General features: G+C 35.1%; 1 protein-coding gene across 1 annotated transcript in view; it reads left to right on the top strand.

Annotated features, from left to right (window-relative positions):
• LOC111509496 (dynein regulatory complex subunit 2) overlaps nucleotides 1–23,669 on the top strand; it is a 67,030-nt gene extending 43,361 nt beyond the window's left edge. The window contains exons 4-6 of the mRNA XM_023165255.2: nucleotides 9,731–9,928; nucleotides 20,578–21,007; nucleotides 22,939–23,669. Coding sequence (XP_023021023.2) covers nucleotides 9,731–9,928; nucleotides 20,578–21,007; nucleotides 22,939–23,432 — 1,122 coding nt within the window. The 3' untranslated portion in view covers nucleotides 23,433–23,669. The remainder of the gene's footprint in view (nucleotides 1–9,730; nucleotides 9,929–20,577; nucleotides 21,008–22,938) is intronic.
• The last annotated feature ends 3,469 nt before the right edge of the window (nucleotides 23,670–27,138 follow it).

Genomic DNA, 27,138 nt, shown 5'->3' with positions numbered 1-27,138 from the left:
CCTGTCCTCTTTTTTTGTTTTCCTCGAATTTGTCGTTCCGAAATATATTCAAGGAGAGGAGCAGAGAGACGAAAAACCTTCGTCGTCGTGATTGGGTGTAAAAACTGCAATACAATTACGTCGTGGTGCGAACCCACAAAGTTACATGTGCGATTTTTCCTTGTCTAATAAGAAACTTCCACTCCTACCATACATCCTTCTGCCATACTACATCAAACAAGGTGAGTCAACTTATTCATCTTGCAATTGATTTTTTTTATTCGTACTTTTACGCAAAGTTTGAGATCAAAACAAATCTCAGTGATGAATCTGCGTCCCTATTTCATACACCGCTTAAAAAACGTTCAATAGCTTTGCTGAGACTCCGTCCATTCACCTCAATGTTTTTTTGTATATTTTGTATGTTCTTACTTCAGGTGAATAAAGACATTTTTTTTCACCGTAGTGTGCGCTGGTCAGGTCCTATCCCCCGAAGCCCCGATACACTCGGGAGGGCGCGCCAGCATTATCAACCAATGACCACTCCCCACACCATGGGGTAAGTTATCATTGGGTCCGAGAATCATGTGCCCTGAGCAAGCGCAGTGAGCCAAGAATGACAGCCTTCTGCATCTGTGCGGCTAAGATTTCTGCCTCAGTGCGGCAAGCCGGTATGATTTTAAGATTCGAGAGTAGAGAGGACATCATTACACCAAGGACTCCAGTAATCAGAACAACCAACTTGACAGCGTGATCTGGATAGAGTCTGTGGAGTTCGAAGAGAAAATCTCGATATTTTATCCGTTTTTCCTCCTCTTTTCTGACGATATTCGTCTCGCCAGGACCTGAAAACTCCACGACAAATATCGTTTTGCTTTGGTGATCGAGAAGGACTACATCAGGCCTATTAGCTTGTATGAGCCTGAGGGTGGGGAACGAATAGTTCCAATAAATTCGAAACTTCTCGTTCCCTACAACGGATTCAATATCCCCCGGAGCGTAGGGCAACACCGCTGTCTCGTCAATACCGTAAGAGTGCCGTAGATGGTGATATAGCACTCCTAAGGCCGCGTTATGTCGATGGATATAGGCCGCGACCGCATATGCTGGACATGCTGATAGCAAGTGCATTAGGGTTTCAGGCGCCTCGCGGCAGGCCCTGCACCTTGTGTCAGGAACCTCTATACCCATCACGCGACTGCGGTAGACTGAGGTGTTGAAGACAACATCCTGGCAAGCCTTGACGAAACCCTCAGTTTCCGACTTCAGCCCACTCGACCTGAGAAAAGCAAACGTCAGGCGCTTTGATAAGCCAAGGTCTCCAATGTTATTGAAGAAGACCCCATGCATTGGCTTATCCCTGTGTCTCCGCAGGGAGACACAGGGATAAGCCAATGCTTATCCTGAAAGGTATCTGGAAATTCAGAAGTGAAATGTTCAAGGGTCAACGATTATTTGTAAGTACTGATATCATTTTGGACATTTTGGCATGAAAAATGCAAAAGTAGGATTTTTTTTATTTCGAATTCTATAACTTGTTTGAAACAAAGATGTAACCAACAGAAGTAGATGTTGATGTATCAACAATACCATCATATAAAATTCGGTTTAGGAGGAACCATATATTTTGTCGTTATCGATTATTTTACTTAACGAGTTGAAGCAGTAGGTATCTCTGCAATATCAATTTTAGTTAACAGACCGAAATTCAAATAAGATCAGTTTGCTACTACAAACTGCTTATATTTTTGATGAGCTGCATCCAGAAAAACAACTTGACTACTGAATGGTCAGTTGAATTTTGAAATATTTGAACAGTAGAAGCAGCACAACCTGATTTTCATTGATATATTTATTCATTTTGAATATTTTGAAAATGAATCAACTTCTAAAATAAAAGATATTATATTTTTCTAAAAATGTAGGTGATAAACCAGATAAACGTGTCACAATTTTGTTGAGTTAACAAAAACGATTAGTATCCAAATACAAAGGTTTTGAGTGGTATATCGAATAATAAATTAGTTAGTCCGTTCTTGAGAAAATTTCAACGATGATAGTCACTTTGAATTTTCGAAAAATTAATTGCGAGACTATTTGTATAACATAACCGTTTAAGAACTACGAGTGTACAATCTATGAATTCAACGAGATCGATGCAATATTGTCTATTCCAATAGTGATGTTTTGGTTAGGACCACATAACTACCCATCAGCTTTCTCCTTCTAGATCCAGACTGCCGGGTTTTCTTCTCATGGGGATATTTTAACTTGTTACAAGTTACTGTTTCAAAAAAAAATCTGTTCAAAACCAGCTGTCGCACCCCCACGAACGTCAACTCTCAGAAGTCGAAACTTGTGCGAGCTAAGGACTAACGAATCACATTTTAAGGTGTGATTCCTGACACGGGTTGAACGATAGCAAGTGAAAATCGATCGTTCAGCCTGCGGCTTGAACCACCGACCATCGACCGTCGGTCGATTTGAGTGGGTGAACAAAGCACCCACGTCGAACCGACCGGCTTCCGACCGATTGAACTGAAGAGCTTGAAATTCTCCTAAAGGTGGCCCTAAACGATCAATCTGCTTGATCAAACGATTGAGTCAATCGATTGACACGCGCTTCAATCGACTGCAATCAGCACTTCAACAGTATGCACTGTTGTATGCAAATCGCTCGTGCAGAATATCCAATGTGGCATGAGCAGTGAGGCACGTAGCGCCGTCCTGTTGAAACCACATATCGTTGGTGTCCAGATCACCCAGTTCAGGGCAAACAAAGTTGGTAATCATCGATATATTGTGCTTACCGTTGACAATGCTAGAGCCCATTTAGCAAACACACGTCGTTGTCTATGGTCGTTTAACTTAAGTTTCTGGATCATATGAATTTTGTACAGGTGGAGGCCCAAGTCACGACGTGAAATTCGCCAATTTGTGGTCTATGAAAGGCCGAGTTCTTGTGGGAGACGCGAAATTGCTGGCTCGGATTTCTCCTGCACCTTCGAGAAAGATTGTTAAATAGTAACAGCTCGAAGCCGAAGGTATCATATATGCAGTTGAGCCGCATTGAAATTAATCGAGTCCAGGCGCTTTGCTGTATGGGTGGGATCTTTCCTGCACTGATGAAAGGTTATATCTTGAAACCGGTTCAGCATGGTAGTGTTGCTGGATGAACAAAAAACATCTGCGAGACCACCGTATAGATGTAAACACAAGTAAATTCACTCCCGTCGGCGTCTTTGATGTTTCGGGTCGAGATTTTATTTTTTGATGGCATGGGGCGGTGCAGTGGAGTGTAGGCTAAGAGCTATCGAGTACCTCTGCACGAGGATCGATCAAAAAATATGTGCCCATGATTTGACTTCATCCTTGCTACGAGGAGTTCATAATAAATATCTCATATGATTGTGAACTAATTAGGAATTGATGAAAAATAAGTCAAGGTGGTGAAGTAAACCTATATTTTGTGAAGTAAGATTATACAATTTAGGTCGAAAAGCTATGCTAATCTATTCTGAAGGTTTTTCAGAATGATGAATTTTTGTTTTTTTTTAAACATTTGTTTTCAAATTTTTATTGGCAAATTTCAAAGAATAATATATTCTTACACTTGTAAAAAAGGAAAATAACTAATCCTAAGGAAAACTATCACAAAGGTGACTTGATTGTCTATGCTATCATATGGCACATAAATTATAGAAATGATAAGGAAATTCTGTCTCTAGATGAATGATACTTTCTTGAAATGAATCTGGAGGCATATATAAATTTACAAACTGTTTGGCTTCTGTATCACCGTATGCCTTGAAATAACTATATACATTTGTTTCATTCAATGCGATAATAGCCGCCATGGTAAAATTAGTACATACTTTACATGAATGTTTTCCTAAACATTTTCACAAAAGATATCCACAAACAAGCTGTTGCCTTCGGGAATGGCTCGAGTTCTATAATCATTTGTCTATACTCTTAAACGTTTACAGGGATTTTTTGGAACTTCCACAAGAATCTTCACTCTATTTATGTCAGCATCTGTAATTTAGATAGAATCTCACTAGTATCTTATAGTCAGGTAGTTCCTGCTGACTGTGTGAAATACTGAAGAGTAAATGCGTTTTTAAAAGCTCTGGTAACTTGAACAGGAGTTGGGTTCCTGGCATTTCCACGACTACTTCTCTGTTAACCAAAATAATTTTCCACACAGTCCTATGTAGGTTTTCTAAAAGTTGCAGAAATGCTAAAATTGTTATCTGCCACCCCTCAATGAATCTCATTTGTCCAGTCGTGTTTTTTCCTTTTTTTAATATTACAGTTAATTTGCTGAGAAATATTTTCATCTCTTTCAGAGATGTTTTGATGTTCCGAAAAAAGTTTTATTAAAATGTTTGATATCGTCAAATCAATTTGAATTCAAAGTAACAAACACTTCATCCATTTTTCCAATGAAAGTACCCGTCAAATTAATTTATTCGTAATTGCAACGTGCATGGATATGCACGTCATGTATTACACTCACACACGAATTGACAATTGACTTAGAAACATGTAGTTAAAAATAGAAAATATAATATATAATGGTAAATGGTCGTTGTGACTGATTCATTCTAACGAGTCATTGAAGAATTCTCTAACCGATTAATATGCTTTTGCCAACATCATTTTTTTAATTGTTTGTTTGTACTTTCCGAAACTCATGTTCTGTAAGCTGCTCGGTAGTTTGTTAAAAAACTTAGCTCCGACATATCCTGGACTTTTTTCAAATTTTGTTTATTTATGTTGAGTTACGCTCAATTCATTTGCAGTTCTTGTTGGATAATTATGAAAGGATGAGTTTCTCTTGAATGAATGTATGTTTCCTTTTACATAACTTAATGTTTCATAGATATATATGCAAGGAAAAGTCAATATTTTGTTGTCAATAAATATAGTCTTGCAGCTATATTCGGATTTCATACTGAATATAAGCCTCAGGATGCGTTTTTGGCACACAAAAATTCTTTCAGCATTAGTGCAATCTCCCTAAGAATAACGTTGTATGTGAGGTGGCAGTATACTAGTGAATAGTATATGTCCAAAAGAACGGTTTTGTCCATTGTTTTTTTTAGCTTCAGTATAGCAAAAAATCTAGAATAATTTTTTTTTGTATGTGTTGAAGATGGTTGTCCCATGATATATATTGATCTAGGTGGAGTTCTAAGAATTTGGTCGATTCCGAGTTTTGAATTACGGCAAGAGAAGAACTGGGACTGTTTCTTCTGCACATAAATTGGATATATATCTATATTGCTTTTCCTTATCCAAGTTGTTCAAGTTGTCCAAGATGACTCATGTTCGTTGTGAATTCATCAAATTTCAAAAAGTCATCGAAAAAATGGTTTCTGCTACATTTCAGCAGATGAGGAGTATCAAAAAAGTAAAATATTTGTTTCGCATCAACAAAGAAATATGGATATTTTGAAATTTCATTTCGAAATATTAATTTTTTTGTACGTATGTATCTCTCGTCGATACATCCTTCAGACACGTTTCGATCTCTGTTAGAGTAGTCTGTATGTAGGTGATCTCTCGAATAATTTCAGCATGGTTCTGCTGCTGGAAGAACGAGAAACATCTGTGAAACTTATCTCTGTGAGGTATCTTGCATAAATGTCTGTTGGATATAATTCAATAGCCATTGGTATTAGCCGGGGAAGTAGTTTTTTTTGGCAGGCATTTATCAGAACATACGGTGTAGGTAATTGGCAGAAATGAATATTTCGAGATTGTTATTTCTCTTTGAAAATATTTCCTTTTCAAGTTAATTAAATCGGAATACTAAAAAATATATCATATGAGTACAAACGTAACATTTAATCTCAAGCGAATTTTCTACATAATATTCTACTAAATTTTTCAAAATGTTATATTTCCTGTATTCAACATTACAATTATTATAACAATAAACCCTTGAAACAAAGCAATATAAAAAATTGTAGGTGCCACTGATGTTATTTATTATTTTTAATATTACAATTATATGGTTCATAATTTTGGACATTATTTGATGAAGATTTCTCTCAACCTGATGGAGAACAATAAATGAAAAAAATTTCAAAAACTACGCCTCACGATTTGATCTTCACAAACTTTATCAAATCGTGAGGTGTAGTTTTTGGAATTACTATGGATCTTCATCAAGTAACGGCCGAATCAATCAGAAAAAAAAAATGAAAAAAATGTGAACACTCTTTACTGTATCAGGTATCTCTTCACCTATGGAGATAAACGTGACAGAATGAATTTTGCTGCCATCTGTTGCCGTCTTTTCTATATATTTATAAATAGTTACAGCCTTCTGTCATTTATATTATTCTCTTTTTAGTATATACCTACCTTTAAGTTAGATAACCATTCGTTGGTGGCTAGCAATTCTTTGTGTTAATAATGTTGAGTCAGGTTTTTCTGTTGGCTTTCGATCAACAGCAGACTCGATAGTATGCCTGCTGCTGCTGATTTTTTACGTACACATTGAATATGCTTGTACCATGTGCCTCACGTTCAAAGATATGTTGTTCTCTCACGAGTAATTGGACTTGAAAATACACTTACTCTATATTCACAATTGTTGTTGCCAACGTTTTGACGATTATAATTGCCTTCTTCAGAGTTGCAATGAATATAATATCCTGAATCTAAAAACATCACCAATTTTACTAATTTCAGAAAAATTGCAGTGCAATAAAATTATGTTCAGAAAACTGACCCTAATTGTAACGGAGAGTAAAGATAGCCAAATGACATTCACATTGGATTTTTGAGAATAGTTCAAATAATTATGTACTTTCAATGAATATGTGGTCTATGTACTGATAGGTGAAACAAACAGGAAATATATGAAATTGTCACAATCACAACACATTTATCAAGTTTTTTTTGGGAAAGAAAGTTTTTGGCTTTCTACTACTCCATCTGATACAAAAAAAAAATGAGAGAATCTTCCAAAGAAAGGAAGGAAGTAATCAATTTGAAACTATATACATGAATGTGTAGATCATGCAAAGAAGTAACTTTCAGACACAAACTGAAAGAAAGTCCTCCTGAAACAGCTACTTTCATATAAACATTGAATTACACGTAAGAAAATAATTCTTTCGAAACAAATACTTCTATATGAACACTGAATTATACAGAAGATACTTTTCTGTACTCAGTTTGTATTTCAAACATTTGTTGTGGAATAAGAATCAGATATCATTCACATGAGTTCTACTTTGAATGAATGATTATAAATTGTACTCACATAGAACACTGTCACCCTCACTGGTATACACCGATGTTTCGCCTTAAGACACTTGCCCTAAGGCTCTTCAGTACCAAATTGGATAACATTATAGAAAATACACACACTTCATTCATGAATTACGATTTTGAATGTCACGGAATAAGCTAGATCTGCTTATGTCATCGATGACATCGTAATGACATTCATTCACCTATTTTATTTAATCCCAGCCAAGAGGAATCTTATTTGAATTGAACCCCTTCAATTCAAATTTATCAAGTGTTGTTCAAAAATCAGCTGTATCTTGGATCTACCATATTTTCTGGTTTGATATCTTTTTTCCCTCGTGTATACAGATAAAAAGATGTAAATATATATTTTTGAAATTATCGGTTTTTTGATTCACACTTTTTTCATCAGTGACTATATAAGCCATTTCAAAAACCAATACATATATCTGACAATATAGTGTCCTTACCCATTATTCTGCTTGAACAAAAGTCCAACTTGTGATCCAACGAAATGGTAGGTACTAGGTACTCAATATTGTTTTGTTGGTTTACTATCGGTTCATTCCTTTCTGGTATTATACTGCAACTGTGAAGAAGGCGATAAAAATGACCACAAAAAAGTTGGCATTAAAAATTTTTAATACAGAGTAGTGTACTCTTAAGTCCGATTGATCGTGATAAAACCACCTGTAATGATCTATATTGAAAGGGTTTATTTTTGGGAGAGATTAATTTTTGGAAAAAAAGTTTTTGGCTTTCTTCTTTTCCATCTTGATACAGAAAATGTGGGCATCTTTCAAAACAGCTATTCTCATATAAACATTGAATTATATGAAAGAAAAATATTTTCGAAACAAATACTTTTTTATGATCGCTAAATTATAAGAAAGACACTTTTCTCTCTTCCGTTTGTATTCCAAACATCCGTATGGGATCGAATCAGATATCATTCATAGGATTTCTGCACATTATAATCAATGAAAGAAGTAAAATTTCACTTACATGGAACACTGTCTTCCTCACTGCTAGACATCCGATGTTTCGCCGTAAGACACTTGTGTCTGAAACTTACTCCTTTGCATGATTTACATATATTTGTATAAGAGTTAGTTTTTTAAAATTGATTTCTTTCTTCCGTTCTTCAGAAGATTACCAAATTATTTGTATCAACATGGAGAAGTAGAAGGCGAAAAATTCTCTTTCTCAAAGACTTTTTTTTAAATCAATGTATGAATCTTTCAAATAATGAACTTTATTGGACACAAATTTGAATAATTACAAGAAAGTAATTCAAATCATGAAATTATGAAACAACAACAAAAATTAATTAGCGCAGCGGCAGGAAAACCCGAAAAAACCTGCAGCACCACATCATCTGAAGATTTTGATCTGCCAATGCTCTCTCTCTCTTTCATGAAACAAAATGTAGGGTATCTCCAGAGGTTCCAATAAATTCAAGACATCGCCAGAACACTTAAAGAAGTCCGTTTCGTCTTTGACCAATGCGTAATAATGACCAGATTCAAGTAATAGTTTCATAGCCATTCAAAGTAATCTTGAACTTGTATTGAAGTGAGTTTCTACAACCTGCATAAACCTTCTTGAATAGTGGGTTTCACGAAAACCCTGAGAAAACTCATTACAAACTGCAGATAAGTTCGTATCTCAAGATTTCGAAATATTTATATTGATCAATATACAATTTTGTTAAGGAAATGAAACATTATTTCAGCAGAAGAACATTGGTGTAACGGTATCTCAGGGTTTTGCTCCGTTGGTAAGGTTTCAATAAGGGTTCAGTTCAGAAGTGGATAGAAAGTTTATTGAGAACAGCTAGAGCGGTTGAAATAATTACCTAACACAAATAAAATATGTTCTTAACACAGATAAAATACTTAAATTTCGGTAATCTCATAATTGATTGATAAATAACAATTATTTTGTGATGAAAATATTACTACCCATCTCATATAATCACAGGGGCAGTTTCCAATAATTAATAATTCATAGATAGGTAGGTACATATAAAACCAAAAAACAATTATGGCAATCGCCAAAACAGCTGGATTTGGTCGACGTGAAAGCAGTAAACCCGAAAAACTCGTGTAATATAAAGATCGGAAAAAATTATCCCTGTATTAGTCGCGACAGAATGAATAAAATCAACACACGTAGGGAAACAACTGACCCAACATATTTATCAAAATGGGGTACCGCAGCTATTGATAATGTTTGATGATATTTCATTATAACCTGCACATTATGCTCCCACCTCATAAATAAATTCTGGATCCATTCGTGTTATATCATTTTGTTTTCGGTTTTAGCGGTGCTGATTGTTCAAATGAGGATTCCGTTTCTGTGTTCTATTTCATGAGCCAAATATACTTTTGTTTGAAATATAAGCCGCCTCTGTACCTGATCACAAGTGAGGTGGCGGTATCTACCGGTAGACTTATGAAAAAAATTTCAGTTTCAGTCGAAGCTGAACAACCTCAGGAAATCTCGTGAGGGTATTAGCGGGGCCATCTGGAAGCAAATAGCTGAAACTGTGGAGCAATATGTCACTCAAACTGACTTGAGACGCTCACATCTGGCTGAATTGAAAAGGTTGGATTCGGAGAGCGCTGTTGAAATTTTTAAAAACGAGGAGCGCATAAAAAAGGAAGAGGTAATACATTCCAGTTAGTTATTAGAATAAAATATTGAAGAAGTATAGTATCTGAAAATGGAAAAATAATAATTCTCAAACATTGCTTGCTCAATTGAATAGTGTCCACCTTGCATATCCGAAAACGTAAGAATCCAATCAGTCAGTAACTTATCGTATTCATAAATTTTGACTGAAAATTGAAAATATCAATTGAAAAAAATCAAATACCTATTTTTACTTATAGCTTTCGTCAGTGATCGACGTTTCGGAAATCATTCTTTTTCCGTTTCCAAACCTGAAATTCACTATAAAACATAAGCCTCAAATTGTGGTGGCTCCAATTCTTTTGGCATATGTCATTCACTATAATTCACTATGAAACGTGATCCTCATATTGTGATAGCTCCAATTCTTTCGACATAATAATATGTCATTCACTATAATTCACTATGAAACGTGAGCCTCATATTGTGATAGCTTTAATTCTTTTGACATATGTCCAGATCTCATTTGAGAATGTTTTTTGAGAATTCAGTTGAGGTTCACTTGGGATAATTAATACTCTTCAGCAGATTATCTAATGATTTACCTTAGTTTATTTTTTTGAATGTGTAAAGTTATATACCCAAAAAACAAAGGAAAAATACATCGAATCATCACTTTATTAATGTTACTTCTAATTGATCCCTCCACTGACGTCATCGATTTTTGAGTGACTTAAAAAGTTTTCTCTGTAACGAATATTGTTCAAAGAAGCGGTAAATGCAAACATCCCCAATGTTTGGATAGTAACATTTTGCAAAGAGTTATAGGCGGGGCATTTTTGGAAATTTGAATTTCCCATCAGTTTTTTGCACCTGGAAATAAGGGTAAACCCTAACCCTTATTTTCATTTCGATATGAAATAGTCTGATATTGAGAAACAATTTTGATTGAAATGAGTAATTGTTATTGAACCACCTAGATTCATGTTTAAATGTATGTTGTTTATGATTTTTGCTGTTGAATTTATTATATTTCTATTTCCGGTGTTTTTGAATCACATATATTTTTAACACATAATAATCACACTCGAATGTACAGAATGTTCTCATTAGAATCATCAGTTTTGGAATATCAAAAAATCATCAAGTACCAGTCTCGATGAACCGTTTTCATGAATATTTTACAATATTTCATGATTTAAATTCACTATTGCAAAATCTCATGTGTTGAGATTGTACTCATTTTCGAAATATTTTAGGAAACTCTGTTTTGAACTCGAGTTCAGATCGGAACCTTTCAAATTATAAATACATTTGAAAAAACAAGAACCACCAATTTTTTGTGAAAGCCAGGTCATAGCTTTCTACTTCTACATCTTTATACAAAAAAATGTGGAAATCTTCCAAAGACAAGAAGGAAGCACTTACTTTAAAAAAATTAACCCTATACAAAGATGTGAAGATCATACAAAAAAGTAATGTTCAAATACAAACTGGAAAAAAGCCCTCTCGAAATAGCTGCTTTCGTATAAACATAGAATTACACGAAAGAAAAATTCTTTCGAAACAAATACTTTTACAAACACCGAATTATTCAAAAAACACTTTTCTCTGTTCAGCTTGTATTTCAAACATTCGTCATGTGATTGAATCAAATATCATTAACGGAAAAACAGATTTTAAAACAGAACATTCACAGAATTGCTACAAAATATAATAATGAATGGGAGAGGTAAAATTCCACTCACGTGGAACACTCTCAAGTCGCTTATTTGATTGAATCCCAGCCATAGGAATCTTGTTTAAATTGAAAGGGATATATTTTTTAGGAGAGTTTAATTTTTTGAGGAGGAAATGTGATGGCATTCTACTTCCACATCTTTATACAAAACCTGCCTTTCCCAAAAAATGTATCTCTCATGAAAATATGCTCCTTTCAATTTAATCCAATTTTTATATTTCACACTTCACACACTCGTAAGTTGTCAATAAAAGAATTATGGTAGACTTTGAGACGTGTAACTTCTGTTGAATTATTTTTTGAATACAAAATTTTTGGTCGGTGTAAATGGGTGCAACAATGTTAATAGTTTGGTGAACATATAGACTACCAATCGCAAACCGGAATTGATGTTCAAAAAGGTTGATTTTCAAACTAAATTCAAGACATAACATATTAAAATAATTACAGGTTGTATAAAATTCATTCAATGAGCATGTATGAATAGCTTTCTCAAGCAATCTATGCTTGAGGAAGCTTTTGTGTAGCGAAACACGTCGCGGTTTGTAAAAGCCTTTATAGTGAAAATCATACAATAAACTGTATTAATTAGGTATTTTTTTTTACTCAGATTACTTGTAAGTATTGTCCATATTTTTAGTTCCTTTCTATTGCATTTTATTTAAGTCTCTATTCAGAGACTTGAATAATATATATATATATATATATATATATATATATATATATATATATATATATATATATATACAGGGTCCTGCAACAGTGGCGCGGTGTTCCATATCTCTATATAGGAAGCAGATAGGAATCTAATTTTCTATAATATTACCTTATTGCTCGAGCTCGACAAAATAAAAATATTGGCGGTCACACAGGGTGTTCGATTTTTTCTGGGCGGATCCCAACTGTGTCTTTTTAAATGGCAACCTATATTTTTTATCGCTTTTTCGGTTTCTTCATAGAAAATAAAATAAACTTTATGTATATCTGCACTTCGAAAATATTGATGGTTTTCGAGATATCTAGCATGACAGGTTTTTTTTTTCAATATTCGTCACTCAGAATATTTGAAATTATAAAGTGGTGCCAAGTCCAGTTGAAATTTTTTTTTGGTCGAATATTCTACATTGGTAACTCTCTCAAACGATATATCTGAAATCGACCTGTGATATACAGGGTATGAAAAACCGCTTGCCAAATATTGTAAATGAAGATTTGCAAAATCTTCCTTATATTAAATGGAACACCCTGTATATTATTGATCCATAAGAAGCGCCAATGAAACCTCTACAAATTTCATTAAGTATTCCCTATGGCTAAATTCAATAGTTTTTCTTAAATGAGCATTTCTTTCGAAAAATGGTCATTTATTCAAAGCGAAATCCATTTGACGACTGATAAGAATATACAAAAAATACCCTTTCCTTAAAATATCGCCCATTCCTAAAATTACCTGTTGCTAGATAAACAAGTTGCGAATTACACCACAAAATGGACGTTCTTGAATAGTTACAATAATTTCAAAAATCTCGGAATTTGTGCCATATTCTTTCGGTCTAAAACAACCTTTCAGCGAATGACATATTTATTGGAAATCAAGTAGTCTGGCAAATGACAGAACAAAATATTTGGCTGCAAATGAATATTGAAATTTTTAGTCAATCGTGAAGTTGAACTGTCGGTATAATTTCATCAGAATGTTGTTATCAAAAAGTGATTTGATTGATATGATTTTCATATTAGGTGAATCAGACAGGAATTGTTTATTGGCAAGTAGAATTTATTCTCAACGGTATCCAGATAGAAGGCATCCAGATGAAAGATCTTTCCGAAAGGTCTTGGGACGATTCGTTGAAACTGGATCTATTAATTATTCCAAAAATGAGCGCATCAAGCCAGCTACTAATGAAGATAATGAATTGCAAGTTCTTCTTGCTGTTGAAGAAGATCCTAGTAGGAGTCAACGACAAATTGGGGAAATAGTGGATATAAGTGAGAGATCAGTGCAACGAGTATTGAAGAAACATCTCTTGCATCCATACCACGTTCAGTTACATCAAGAACTACTGTATGCTGATTTCGAGAAAAGAGTGAGATTTTGCAATTGGGCCATGAACAAAATTCGTCGAAATGAATATTTTTTCAATAATATTTTGTGGTCGGATGAATCGACATTCCATAAAAATGGATTTGTAAATCGACATAATTACCATTATTATGCGACAGAAAATCCTCACTTATTGAGACAGGTGGATTATCAACATAGGTGGTCGATAAATGTCTGGGGAGGCATCATTGGAGAATATGTAATTGGTCCATACTTTTTTGAGGGACATATGAATGGTGCAATGTATCTCAATTTCTTACGAAATGATTTACCAGGTTTGTTAGATGATATTCCTCTTGACCTCCGCAATAGAATGTGGTTACAACATGATGGTGCACCTGCTCACTATTCGGCAGAAGTGAGAGATCATCTAAATGAATTATTTCCCAATAAATGGATAGGACGGAATGGGCCTGTACGGTGGCCCGCTAGATCACCAGATTTGACGAAACTAGATTTTTTCTTATGGGGATACATAAAAAATATGGTTTACGTTGAGCCACCAACTTCTCCCGAAAATATGCGACTTAGAATAACGAATGCTTTTCGCAGCATTACACCAGCTGTCTTGCGCAAGGTAGAACAGTCTTTCAAACATAGACTTCAGCTCTGCATTCAAGAAAATGGAAGACATGTTGAACATATTTTATAAACCTTAATTAAACTCTCCCTTTTGTAGTTTTGTAATTTGCCAGTTGACAAATTTGAATATCTAGAACTCAAGCTCTGAATGAATATAATAACATGAAAAAAATAGTTATTTATAATGTTTCTTTCTTTTTACTTGTTTGGTTTGATATTGCACGATTTATGAGTGAAATTCTGCATTCAATGAAAAAATAATTTTCCATTTAGCAAAAAGTGATAGGTACATACATTTATTTCGTTAAAAAATATTTGTTTGGACACCTTCTAATGTACAAAATTGAAACAAGATATCTTTCGTATATTTTTATCAGTCGTCAAATGGATTTCGCTTTGAAAAAATGACCATTTTTCGAAAGAAATGCTCATTTAAGAAAAACTATTGAACTTAGCCATAGGGAATACTTAATGAAATTTGTAGAGGTTTCGTTGGCGCTTCTTATGGATCAATAATATACAGGGTGTTCCATTTAATCTAAGGAAGATTTTGCAAATTTTCATTTACAATATTTGGCAAGCGGTTTTTCATACCCTGTATATCACAGGTCGATTTCAGATATATCGTTTGAGAGAGTTACCAATGTAGAATATTCGACCAAAAAAAAATTTCAACTGGACTTGGCACCACTTTATAATTTCAAATATTCTGAGGGACGAATATTGGAAAAAAAAACCTGTCATGCTAGATATCTCGAAAACCGTCAATATTTTCGAAGTGCAGATATACATAAAGTTTATTTTATTTTCTATGAAGAAACCGAAAAAGCGATAAAAAATATAGGTTGCCATTTAAAAAGACACAGTTGGGATCCGCCCAGAAAAAATCGAACACCCTGTGTGACCGCCAATATTTTTATTTTGTCGAGCTCGAGCAATAAGGTAATATTATAGAAAATTAGATTCCTATCTGCTTCCTATATAGAGATATGGAACACCGCGCCACTGTTGCAGGACCCTGTATATATATATATATATCGGGTGTCCCACATTTTATGTGACAGGCAATATCTGGTTTGTTGAAGGAGATACACAAAAATGTTTCATACAAAAGTTTTAGGAGTTCATGAGAGCTATATTTTGATATAACTTTTAAATATACAGGGTGTTTGGTGTAGGTGCTACAGACCAAAATTCCATTTTTTCAAATAGAACGCCCTGTATATCATTACATATTCACATGCTACGTTAAATTCTGATATTATTTCATGTTTGGTTTTTGAAATTCGGTTACGGCGTTGTTGAGTTATTGCTTAAAATGTAAAGTCTTGAGAACGACTATTATTTTTTAAAATATCTCATACAATTATTCTCTCTGCATCAGATCACATGAAAATTAATCAAAATTTTGGGTGTTCGAAATACTGGTTTCAATTTTGAGTTGTGGAATTCAGTCATGAATCATTTTGAATATGAAACAATTGCGAAATTGAAAGAGGTGTATTCGAAAACAAATCTTTAATTAATAACAATGTAAATAACATAACTTGATAAATCATTTCATAAGAATGGTAGGTACCTAGAAATAAGTCATAAAAATTGTTCAAAGTGATGCCCATTAGATATTATACAGGCTTCGAAACGTCGAATCACTTCTCTCGTACAAGTCGCTCTTATAATATCAGGCGTAATATCACTGCACGCTAGTCGAATTTTCATTTTCAGAGAATCCACATTCAAAGGGGGAGTAGTGAAAACAATATCTTTTGAATAACCCCATGGGAAAAAATCAAGCGGTGATAAATCTGGGGAACGAGCCGGTCACCGAATTGGACCCTTATTACCAATCCATCTATTTGGGTACGTTCTATCCAGATATTCAGTAACAACCTGTGAATTGTGAGGAGAAGCACCATCTTGTTGCCACCAAATTCCTTGTCGTTCTGCTATGGGAATATCTTCCATCAACTAGATCAAATCATTTTCTAGAAAATGTAAATATCTCAATCCATTGAGATTTTCATTGAAAAAGTAAGGTCCTATGATGCGGCCATTGAACAATCCACACCATACATTAATACCCCAAGTAGTTTGAAAATTACTTTCGCGGACCCAGTGGGGATTTTCTTGAGACCAATAGTGACTGTGAATGTCGATTCACAACTCCATTATTGTGGAATCGCGATTCATCGCTCCACAAAATTTGACTGAATATGTTAGGACTTTCATATAATATTACCTGAATACAAGCAAGTCCGTGGGTTTCAAACCTTGTACCAACTGAATTTTGAATGGGTGGTATTTATTTTCTTTCAGAATTCTCTGTACATTAGATTTACTCACACCGACTTCTTCTGCAAGAGTACGGATAGAAACATGTGGATGAATAATAATATAAGCCAACACATTGATCTCTAAATCTTCAGTTCTAACAGATCTCGTATGATGACGATGCTTTATAGTAGAAGGAAATGACCCAGTTCGCAATTTTTCTACAACTCTCGAAAAAGTCATTCATGGCGGAATGGGTCTGTCTGGAAAACGTTCTTGGTATAGACGTTGTGCTTGACGGCAGTTTTTCTGACATTCCCCAAAAATTAATAACATATCAATGCAATCACTTGGACTAAACGCGAAAGGCATACTGGAGTTTTTGCACAAAGAACACAGTTACTGTTTTGCAAAGAATCACTGAATCGAACTGACAAGTAGATACAATTCAACAACATTTGTTACTATGGCATCAACAAGCATAAGCTACTTGATGAAATTATGCAATATAAAGCAATTCACCCTCAAGAATTTCAATATTATATTCAACTGATATCGATATCGTATCGTAGAGGTGAGAATAATGGTTTGTATTCAGTAGTAGTCTAGTTCAATTTAATAAAAGATATAGACTGGATTCGTGTACGAGTAAATAAGTTTTTTTGAAACTTTATATTTAAGGAAAAGTGTAATAACTCAACAACGCCGTAACCGAATTTCAAAAACCAAACATGAAATGATATCAGAATTTGACGTAGCATCTGAATATGTAATGATATACAGGGGGTTCTATTTTAAAAAATGGAATTTTGGTCTGTAGCACCTACATCAAACACCCTGTATATTTAAAAATATCAAAATATAGCTCTCATGAACTCCTAAAACTTTTGTATGAAACATTTTTGTGTATCTCCTTCAACAAACCAGATATTGCCTGTCACATAAAATGTGGGACACCCGGTATATATATTTTTTTTCTGATACAGTTTCTTAAGTCCTCTACATCGCGAACAGGAGTTCGATAAATCAAATGCTGTAAATGACCCCAAATAGAGAAATCGAGAGGATTGAGACCCATGGATCGAGCGGGCCAGTTCTGTGGTCCTCCTCGACCTATTCACTGATTTGCATATGTTTCAGTCAAATGCTGACGTGCTACTTGACTGAAATGGGCGGGAGCCCCATCATGCATGAGAAACATATCCCTTCTGACGCCCAAAGAAACTTTCTCCAGCAGTACTGGATGCACTTCTCTTAAAAATTGAACGTATGCCTCACCATTTAATCGAGGAGGTAGAAGATGAGGCCCAATCAAATCATCCCCAATAACTCCGAGTCACACGTTAAGAGAAAACTGTTCTTGATGGTTAGTTTTGACACTAGCGTGAGGGTTTTCAACAGCTCATATGTGGCAATTATGGAAATTAATGATTTTGTCCCGAGAAAAACTACATTCGTCTGTGAATTCTATCGTCTTCAGAAAGTCACAATTTCTTCTAATCATTTCCAGCATCCAATTGCAAAATTTAAGACGGTTCGGAAAGTCTCGCGATAACAGTGCATGTACTCGTTGCTGATGGTAAGGGTATAGCAGTTGTTCCTTTAAAATTCGAAATACCGTCATATGATCAACATTTAGCTGGAAAGCAATCTTTCTAGTACTGGTAGTAGGTTGTTCTTCAATCAAATTAAGTACTGCTTCCTCAAGCTGTGGTGTTCGTACTTCTTGATGGCGACCACAATCCTGCGTTCTTTTGTCGAATGAACCATATTCTCGTAATCGTTGATGAAGTCGAGCAAATATTCTCTGTGAAGGATGCTGCCGTTGAGGATACATTTCAGCATATCTTCTAGAAGCTTCTAACCCATTCCTCTGCGACAGACCGTAAACGTAATGCATATCAGCCATGCTGCGGATGTGCCTCACACGACAGAGCATGCATTCTCACCATGTATCCTCTTCTTGCGGGCTCACTTCTCTCGTAGCAATGCATAAGGCTATCTCTTAGCTCATGGTCCACTCAAAGCATCCGTTGTCATTGCCAGGGTTGTTATCGGTAGGCAAATCATCGTTATGGGCCCTACCGCCTTGCCTTTAACCCCTCCGAGCGGGTCGAGTGTGGGAGCTCCTTTCTCGATTACTAGGAACCAAGTCTTGGGTTCACCGGGTGGTTAGCCCTGTGGACTCACGGCCGGCACCGGAGGGAGAATAGTGTTCTCGTTTCCGGGTTCGCCTGGGCTGCCGGTTCGGTTTTGCACCAGTTGCTCGAGTAAGTGGGGGCGCAACTCACCAAAGGCCAAGGGTGTTAGTGGCCATCCCTGCTTATTATCATTATTATCTACAAGTGAAAACTATATGGAAAATAGTTCGTTGGTTCGGATAGACAGACGCAGCGGGAGTCTTTATTTTATAATATGTAGTGATGAAAAACAACACATTATCACATACAAAAAAAACAAATTATTTTTTACTTTCGCGACAATTATGAATTCAAGTTTTCATTTGTATTGGGTAGTTATAGGTAGGTATAATAGATGAGAAAACAGAGCATTCAGAAAAACTTTCCTAATCCACCTCTAACGATTCATTTGCTGAAGCCCTGGTGTTATTTGAAACTGATAGTAAAATAGCATGTTTGTATAGAAAGCGCAACTGAACGATACCGAAATAAAATATTGTATCTCTTTTTCTGCCGTTAGTAATGTGAGATGAACAATCAATAAATAGTCGATGTTAGTTAAAAAAATTAATCTCAAAGCGATCATTTTCAAATTTACGATTATATTGTGAAATGAAGTCTATATCCATTTCCAATGTGTGTAATAGAAATTCTTGGAAACTTCTCATGAAAATTCTCAACAGATGCACTGACAGGTTTATTAAATTGTTTATACCTCATCATTTCACTATGAAGGGGGAACGCGAGATAAAATAATTAAAACTGGTTTTATATCGTTCGGGGTATGGACGTCCAGGAAATAATTGAGATGTAAATTTTGTCTGATTTTTGTTGTTTAGACATTCGAAACTTATTTTAGAGAAACCTAAGTACCATGACAGTTCAATTAGTAATATACTTTTTTTCTACCGGTGGAAATTATTTGAAACAAACAATCTTTGCTTTCACTTCATTTGGTTATCTTTTTTTAGGATCTGTTTATTCATACAGTGTGGACTTATTTTCATCTGCATCTACTTTAAAACTATAGGTAGTAAAAGAGTTAGATGATGGAATAAAGATAACCATCCCTTGTCACAATTGTGTTACAGGATATCTACACAATATAGTGAATGAAAGGTAAAATTTCACGTACATGAAACACTATCAGTCTCACTGGTAACATATCGCTGTAAATCAATTGTCTTATTAGCTGTTCAGTACCGAATCTGGGTTAGCTGTTTCGAGAGAGCTTTTTCTTCCATTTTGTGTTTGGAAGTTACTTCTTTGCATGATCTACACATCTTTGAATAGGCTTAATTTTTTGAAATTGATTGCGTCTTTCCTTTCTGTGGAAGAGTCTCACATTTTTTTGTATCAAGATGGGGAAGTAGAAAGCCAAACACTTTCTTTCCCAACCATTAATGTGATCATTTTCTGATTGATTCGGCCGTTACTTGATGAAGATCCATAGTAATTTCATAAACTACACCTCACGATTTGATCTCCACAAACTTTATTTGAAAAATATATCACGACATGATTCGCTAACACAGTAGCTTCTTCAACAGTGATTTGAATTCAAATGAATAAATAATGAATAAATAAAACAAATAAAGTTTGTGGAGATCAAGTCGAGAGGTGTAGTTTATGAAATTATATTCTAAATTATCAATTTGAAAGTATTCACCGCACTGAAGTCCCTGAATATTGTATATTCACGATTCGAAAGTATCAGATAGGATGATTTAGCTGTTCACTTTGTAGGTCCCTTTTTCTCGATATCCATTTATTGCGGCAAACTCTACAGAATTGTTTTTTTGCAGATTGCGATAGATAACTCAAAAAAAGAATACGCTATAGTGCAACATGCTCAGGAAGGTAAAATCAATTACCTTGAACTTCAACTGAAAATCCTGAACAAGCATTTCTTGAACATTCGCAGAAATCTTCAGTTGGATCTTCAAACCGATGAGAAACAGATGAAACTCCTCACCGATATATCTGCCAAATCATTGAAATATTTAGAAAATTTGAACCAGAAAGGACAACACATCACCAACCTAGCTGAAACTTGTAAAAAGTTTGAAACTGATAGGGAAAAACTTGTTAAGTGGATACCAAAAACACGCGAGTTTCTAAATAGTGGAGAGGAAAGTCCGCCTGAAATGGAATCTGATGACATGAAAAAAACGATGCCGGAAATATCTGTTGATGGTTCAAAAGTCTTTGAAGATCACTCAAGTAACATACCGGGTATTGACGAATTTATATCTTCATTTAATTTATTTTAAGAGGCTTACAAATTATTATTTTTTGAACTCCAATGAATCTTTGTGCGAAACATTTACAAAAAAAAATGTATTAAGTAGTTTCAAGAGTTTTGTTCGTTATAATGTCATGTATTTTTGTAGCTCCATATCCCAATGAATATTTATTCTACTGTGTCATGGTATACAGGGCGTTCCAACGAAAACTTGACCCCCACTATAAGTCAGAAAAAGACGTGTAATCAAATATTTCAAAGAAATATGAATGATAACTAATTCTGATATACCAATCATACCCGAAACTTTACCCCCTGCGGTCAGCAACTACCCCCCCTATTTTCTCAATGGCATAGGGGTTGAGTGATACATCATTTGAAAGGTCTTGCGGCCCTTTATTACTTCTGTAATTTTTTCGGAATTGGTTCATTCGTTCTTGAGAAATTTAATGTTGAACTTTCTATTAAAAAAAAACAGGAAATTCGCTGTCGCTCATTTTATTGAGGAAATCAACAAAAGTAATATCAATGACAACACATTCAAGTGTTCAAAATGACCTCCACCTAGTTCCAAATTATAAATTCTTGCAGCAGCTTTAGCACATTCATTATTTCGATGATAGGCTGCAACAATTGCTATTCTTTCATCAGTAGAATAAACCATGTTGAAACACAGTGAAGAAGGATGACAGAATAATAATTCGTGAAGAAGTGACAGTGGCCAAGTATCTACGTTTTGATCTGCGACAACTAGATTCAACAAAAACTACCAGTGCAGAAAAAACTAACAGTGTCGTCCATTTTAAAACGTTTACTACTAATTGAATAAATTCTACATAAGTAGAAGACCAACTAAATCAGTTACAATGAGCTTATTCTGTAATGAACGGGTTCAATTTTTTTTCAACACATTCTTTACCGAAGGAAGCATAGTAATATTTGACCTTTCAAATTAGAAAGTCAACACATTTCGCTACTGTTGCATTTTTTGTTGCTTCAAAAGGAAATGAAACGGAAATCAAGGAAATGAAGTCAAAATCTGAGATTATATTAAATATGTAGAATTTCACATTTGACTGTTTGCTCATATGAATTATTTCACTTGTTTTCTCATTTAATTATTTACATATATATACCCTATTTACAACATACACAATTTTAAGACAACGATAAAAATAAAATAAATACAACATTAAAAATTAATTGGCGCTCCGGGGCGACTTCATTGATTCCAGTGGCGCATTTGCTTTTTCAGCTGCAGGAAAACCCGGAAAAACCTGCAGCACCACATCATCTGAAGATCTTGATCCAACAATGTCCTCTCTCTCATAAAACAAAATGTAGGGTGTCTCCAGAGGCTCCAATAAATTCAATGCATCGCCAGAACACTTCGTGACACGACTATCGTCAAACTTAAATCTGTCCGTTTCTTCTTTGACCAAGGCGTAATAATGACCACATTCAACGCCAGAACCACAGTGAACAATGACTGCATGAATATTATAACAGTGGTCTGCTAGGTTGAAATGTTCATCTATTTCGAACCTTCCAAAGAGTTTCTTGCTTCCGTTAGAGGTTGAGTCTTGTTTGAAAATCATCATATATTTTCTCCATTTTCATTTTAGTTTCTAATACCTATTCACAAACTTAATATACACTATTCATATTGATACTTGTGTTTTCTTGATGATCCCTATTAAAAAAAAGATTCTTGGAATAATGAAGACAATACAATACAAAATCTCTAGGCAGATCAAAAATGTTCCTAATTGAAAGTAGTTCAAATAACCTTGCTGCTTCTCTTGCTTGAGATACAGTTTTGTCAATCAAATTTCCATTTACAAAAATAAACGTTCCTCAATACTACATGTCACTATAACATTTTCATTTGATGTAAAGTAATATAACAATATGTTTTCAGATTATGCCAAATCAAAATCAAGATCTGCTCCATCAGAAGATCGCCAAAGGCCCAAAACGTCAATTGCTGAAAGGATTCTATCGCCGCAGAAGACAATTCCAAATACTCCAACTCCGGAACCTAACAATGTGACAACTATTCAAAATATCGTGTTACAAGCAAAACCTCATTCCAAAAGCTCATCGCCATCATCGTCTGATTCTTCTGTATCTCTTGAAGACAAATCAAAGAGCATTTTGGAACGGTGTTTTGAATCATTGAAAGACTTGGAAGGTTTCTGGATTTCCTATAATAAAGTAGAAGTCGACTTTCTGGAAATTAAAGACGAAAAGAAGCTTCTCGAGAAGGAAAATAAACAATTGAGGGGCATGATTAGAGCAGTCTTAGAAGCAGCAGCTCTTTCAAAGTCGTTTCCTAATAGTAAAGTTTCCACTAGACTACCTTCTAGGCGAAGAAGTATATATTCTGCTCCTTTGAGACGAATAATTTTTTAATTGATTTATCAAATATAGTTTTTCACCGTGAAGGAACGGCTACATGGAATGACATACACTACGGAGGCTAATGCTAGCTTATAGAAGTATGAGACAAGTCTTGTTTTCTAATTGAGAACGTTTTTTCTCTCGCATCAATTTTTTTCATAATATTAAGGTATAATCTGGTTGTATGAAACAATTTAAATTACTTATTTATCATTTCAATTATAATATCAATATTCTAATGTGAAACGTTATAAATCAAAAATCAGTTAATCCTTATTATTCTTCAACATTAAGTCTAGACAGTTAAACAAACATCTTTGGGTTTGACCCAACGAAAAATATCAAACACATTTATCGAATTGAATGAAAAATGAAAATTTTGTTTTATTTCAGCTTTCTCAATTACTTCGACGGTAGCACATAATTCAGCTACGATACTGTAATAGGGTATTTTTTCAAACAATTATTCTTCTTAACTGAACATTTGTAGAAAATCAAGTTCTTGCAACCATTTTTTGGAACTTTTCATGATTTCGGGATTTTATATCGTCATCTGCTTGAATTTCTTCCTTTCATTTCGTTAGCGCCAGTGAATGGCATCTTCAGAGATCAATTAACAGAAGGATGTTTGAAAGGTTTGATCAGCTTAGTTTGTTCCTTATGCTGAGTAGGTCCAAGCGTTCTCGACGTACAACAACGCAACAGCAAAAGCTTTTCAACCCTTCATTTCAAAAGTAACCGACAGGGTCTGTCGCCTTCTTGTAAAATACCATATCACCTGTGGTAAAGTATATATTTGTAAAACCAAGCGTTCCGTCAGAACAAAGTCTATGGATCACAAGGAAGACTGCAGACTGTGACAAAAGGATAAATCAGCTGTGGCAGAATATACAGTGAGTTCTGAGAAGTTCCGAGTACACCCAACTTCTTTTCCACTGGTCAGGTTTTCACAACCAATCAATTTCTGAATCATCTGGAATCAATGAATAATTTTAACCGAAGATGAGAAACTATGACGATTAATTATATTTGGACAACAACTTTTCGAAAATCCAGTACGACGAGAATACTCGGACCGATAAGAACAACTGCCAAATAATCTGCAGATGATTTGTATGGAATAACCTCACCCTTCTGTCCGGCCACTCATAAATATAGTCTGCATTATGTTTTTTTTACACTCTCCACAGTTCATTGAAAAATGACAATGATAGAAATTCGGTATAGCAGCTATTGACACCAGTGTCCATCACTAGATGTAGTTTCTGAAATCGCAGTGAGGAAGATTGACCCATGTACTGCCAAGTAATAATGGCACAGTCGTTGTATTCTTCTCTGATAATTTCGTTTTCTTTCGGATTACCCTTGTCGTGTCAACTAACGAGTTCTCTTGCTGCCCCCTTCCCGGAGTGAAGTGCCCTAAGATAGAATCTTCCTCACACGGTTACTGTGTGCAGAAGCTAGGATCTCGTCCATCCATCCCCACTTATTCCTGAGTGAACCTCAATCTGCTGATGGGCACTTCACGCAAAGTTGATATCTGACCGGTCGAAAGTCAGCCTTAAGGTGCTTTCACTCTCGTTGTCTGTTGATTTTGATTTATCATGATTTCACTGTGTGTAATGTTTGCATGGGGATCCCCTTAACCTTGAGACAAGTGTCTATCGGTCGCGAACTATATGTGTGTATCTGTAAGAAAGTGTGTGTATAGTCCTGCGGTCCGCAACCCTGGGGTATTTATGGGGTCGTCAAAAAAGTCAACAAGGTCCTGTACTTATCGAGTTTTATTAAGGTTTATGCGTAAAATATAACCTCTCTTTACTTACACAATTACACAATGAATCGAAAATAATTACGACCGCTCCCGCGCCCCCACCCCGATTTCTCTTCCTTCGTTCAGTCCAGCCAGTCTGTCTGTTCAGTCAGTTCTATCCGCACGTGCGTACGCATCGCCGCTTTGTCGATTGCAAATACATACCTCTATATTTATAGGTACTAAATTGATTTCAAAACACGAAAAATAACTTCCGTAGAAAGTTTTTTTAGAAAATTAGTGTTCTCGTGGATGACTGTGCACTCACTCACTGCGTCAACGCGGCGCGGCCATGTTGGACGCGTGGGTTGAATATCGAAACCAGAATTTTTTATTTTTTCATACGTATTTATTATTGCAGTTAATAATGGATAAGTGGCTAATAAAACGCACATCTAAAGATACATGTGGCGGAAGTCCTGATAACGCATCACAAAACAAAAGAATTAAACACGTAGTTCTTGACAACAGTGTCGCCTCATATTCTACAATGACAACTACTGTTACGAGTAATATGAGTCGTGAAAACAATGCCGCCACTTCAAGTACTAGTAGTGTTATTACTATCGATGACAGCAGAGCAACATCTAGTTCCACTACTATAACTATTAGTCATAACAGCGATGATTGTAGAGCCATTTCACGTTCAACAGCCACATCTACCATACAAATCGATACAGAGAGTGACGCTTCAACTTCAACTAAAAAAGCAACAGGTACATTGGAGACAACTGGGAAGCGTCAACGCATTTTTAAAGAATCGTACATCCAGTTTGGTTTTAAATGTACAGTGTTGAATTTTGAAGAACGTCCACAGTGCGTTGTTTGTTCGGAGGTTTTGGCAAACGAGAGCATAAAGCCGGCCAAATTGAAAAGGCACCTAGAAACTAAGCATCCACAGGTAAAGAATAGAGATGAATCTCATTTTCAATGACATGCCGCCAAACTAACGTCACAGCAGATTAATTTCCGAAAATACACAACAGTTAACTAAAAAGCGTTACAAGCATCTTTCGGGGTTTCCTTTTTGATTGTCAAAACTAAAAAACCTCACAACATTTGGCGAGATGCTCATTTTGCCAGCTGCAATGAAAATGGTTTCGATCATGCAAGAATATCTCTACTTGAACGGGAACCAAAGCTAGCGGAATATTTCTTGAATGAAAATTGGCTGGCAACAGTTGGCTATCTTTCGGACATTTTTGAAAAACTTAATGATTTAAATCAATCGTTGTAAGGAAAAAGTACGAATGTATTGATTTTGTCTAACAAAATAAAAGCTTTTTGTAGGAAAATAAGGTTGTGGATAGACGAAATCAGTGCTGAAAACTACGAGATGTTCGCATGTTTGAGAAATTTTCTGAAGAAAGCAATATAAAGCTCGAAGAAGAAATTAAAACCAAAATCATCATGCATCTTACAAACCTTAAGCAAGACTTGGTAATACGATTCCCAGATACGTCACACGGCGACCAATGGATAATTAATCCATTCACTTGTGATCTTAACACTGTGAAGATGAACTTAAAAGAAAAGGAGCAGCTGATCGATTTATTGTCCAATGAAAGCCTTCGATCTATTTTCAAAACCACGGATCTATCCAAATTCTGGGTAATGATGGAAAAGGAATATTCACTGTCATACAAAGCATCTCTGCTGAAATTGCTGCTATTCGCATCTACATACCTGTGCGAGACAGCTTTCCCCACATTGACTGCTATAAAAACAAAATATTGCTCCAGACTTAACGTAGAACCTGATTTGAGGTATATGTATCTATTTTTTTCTTAAATAAAATGTTGAAATAATTGCTTATCTCATTTAATGCCATCATAAATATTATGTTAAATGCATATTTTCTAGTTTGCTCTAATATTACTTTCCAAAATAAATAAAATCTTCAAC

This window comes from Leptinotarsa decemlineata, unplaced genomic scaffold (assembly GCF_025532065.1).
Source record: "Leptinotarsa decemlineata unplaced genomic scaffold, Ldec_3_MD MMD2_tig00026316_RagTag_RagTag, whole genome shotgun sequence".
Classification (NCBI taxonomy): Eukaryota; Metazoa; Arthropoda; class Insecta; order Coleoptera; family Chrysomelidae; genus Leptinotarsa; species Leptinotarsa decemlineata.
Note: the sequence above shows the minus strand (reverse complement) of the source record. Positions and strands in the feature narration are given on the sequence as shown.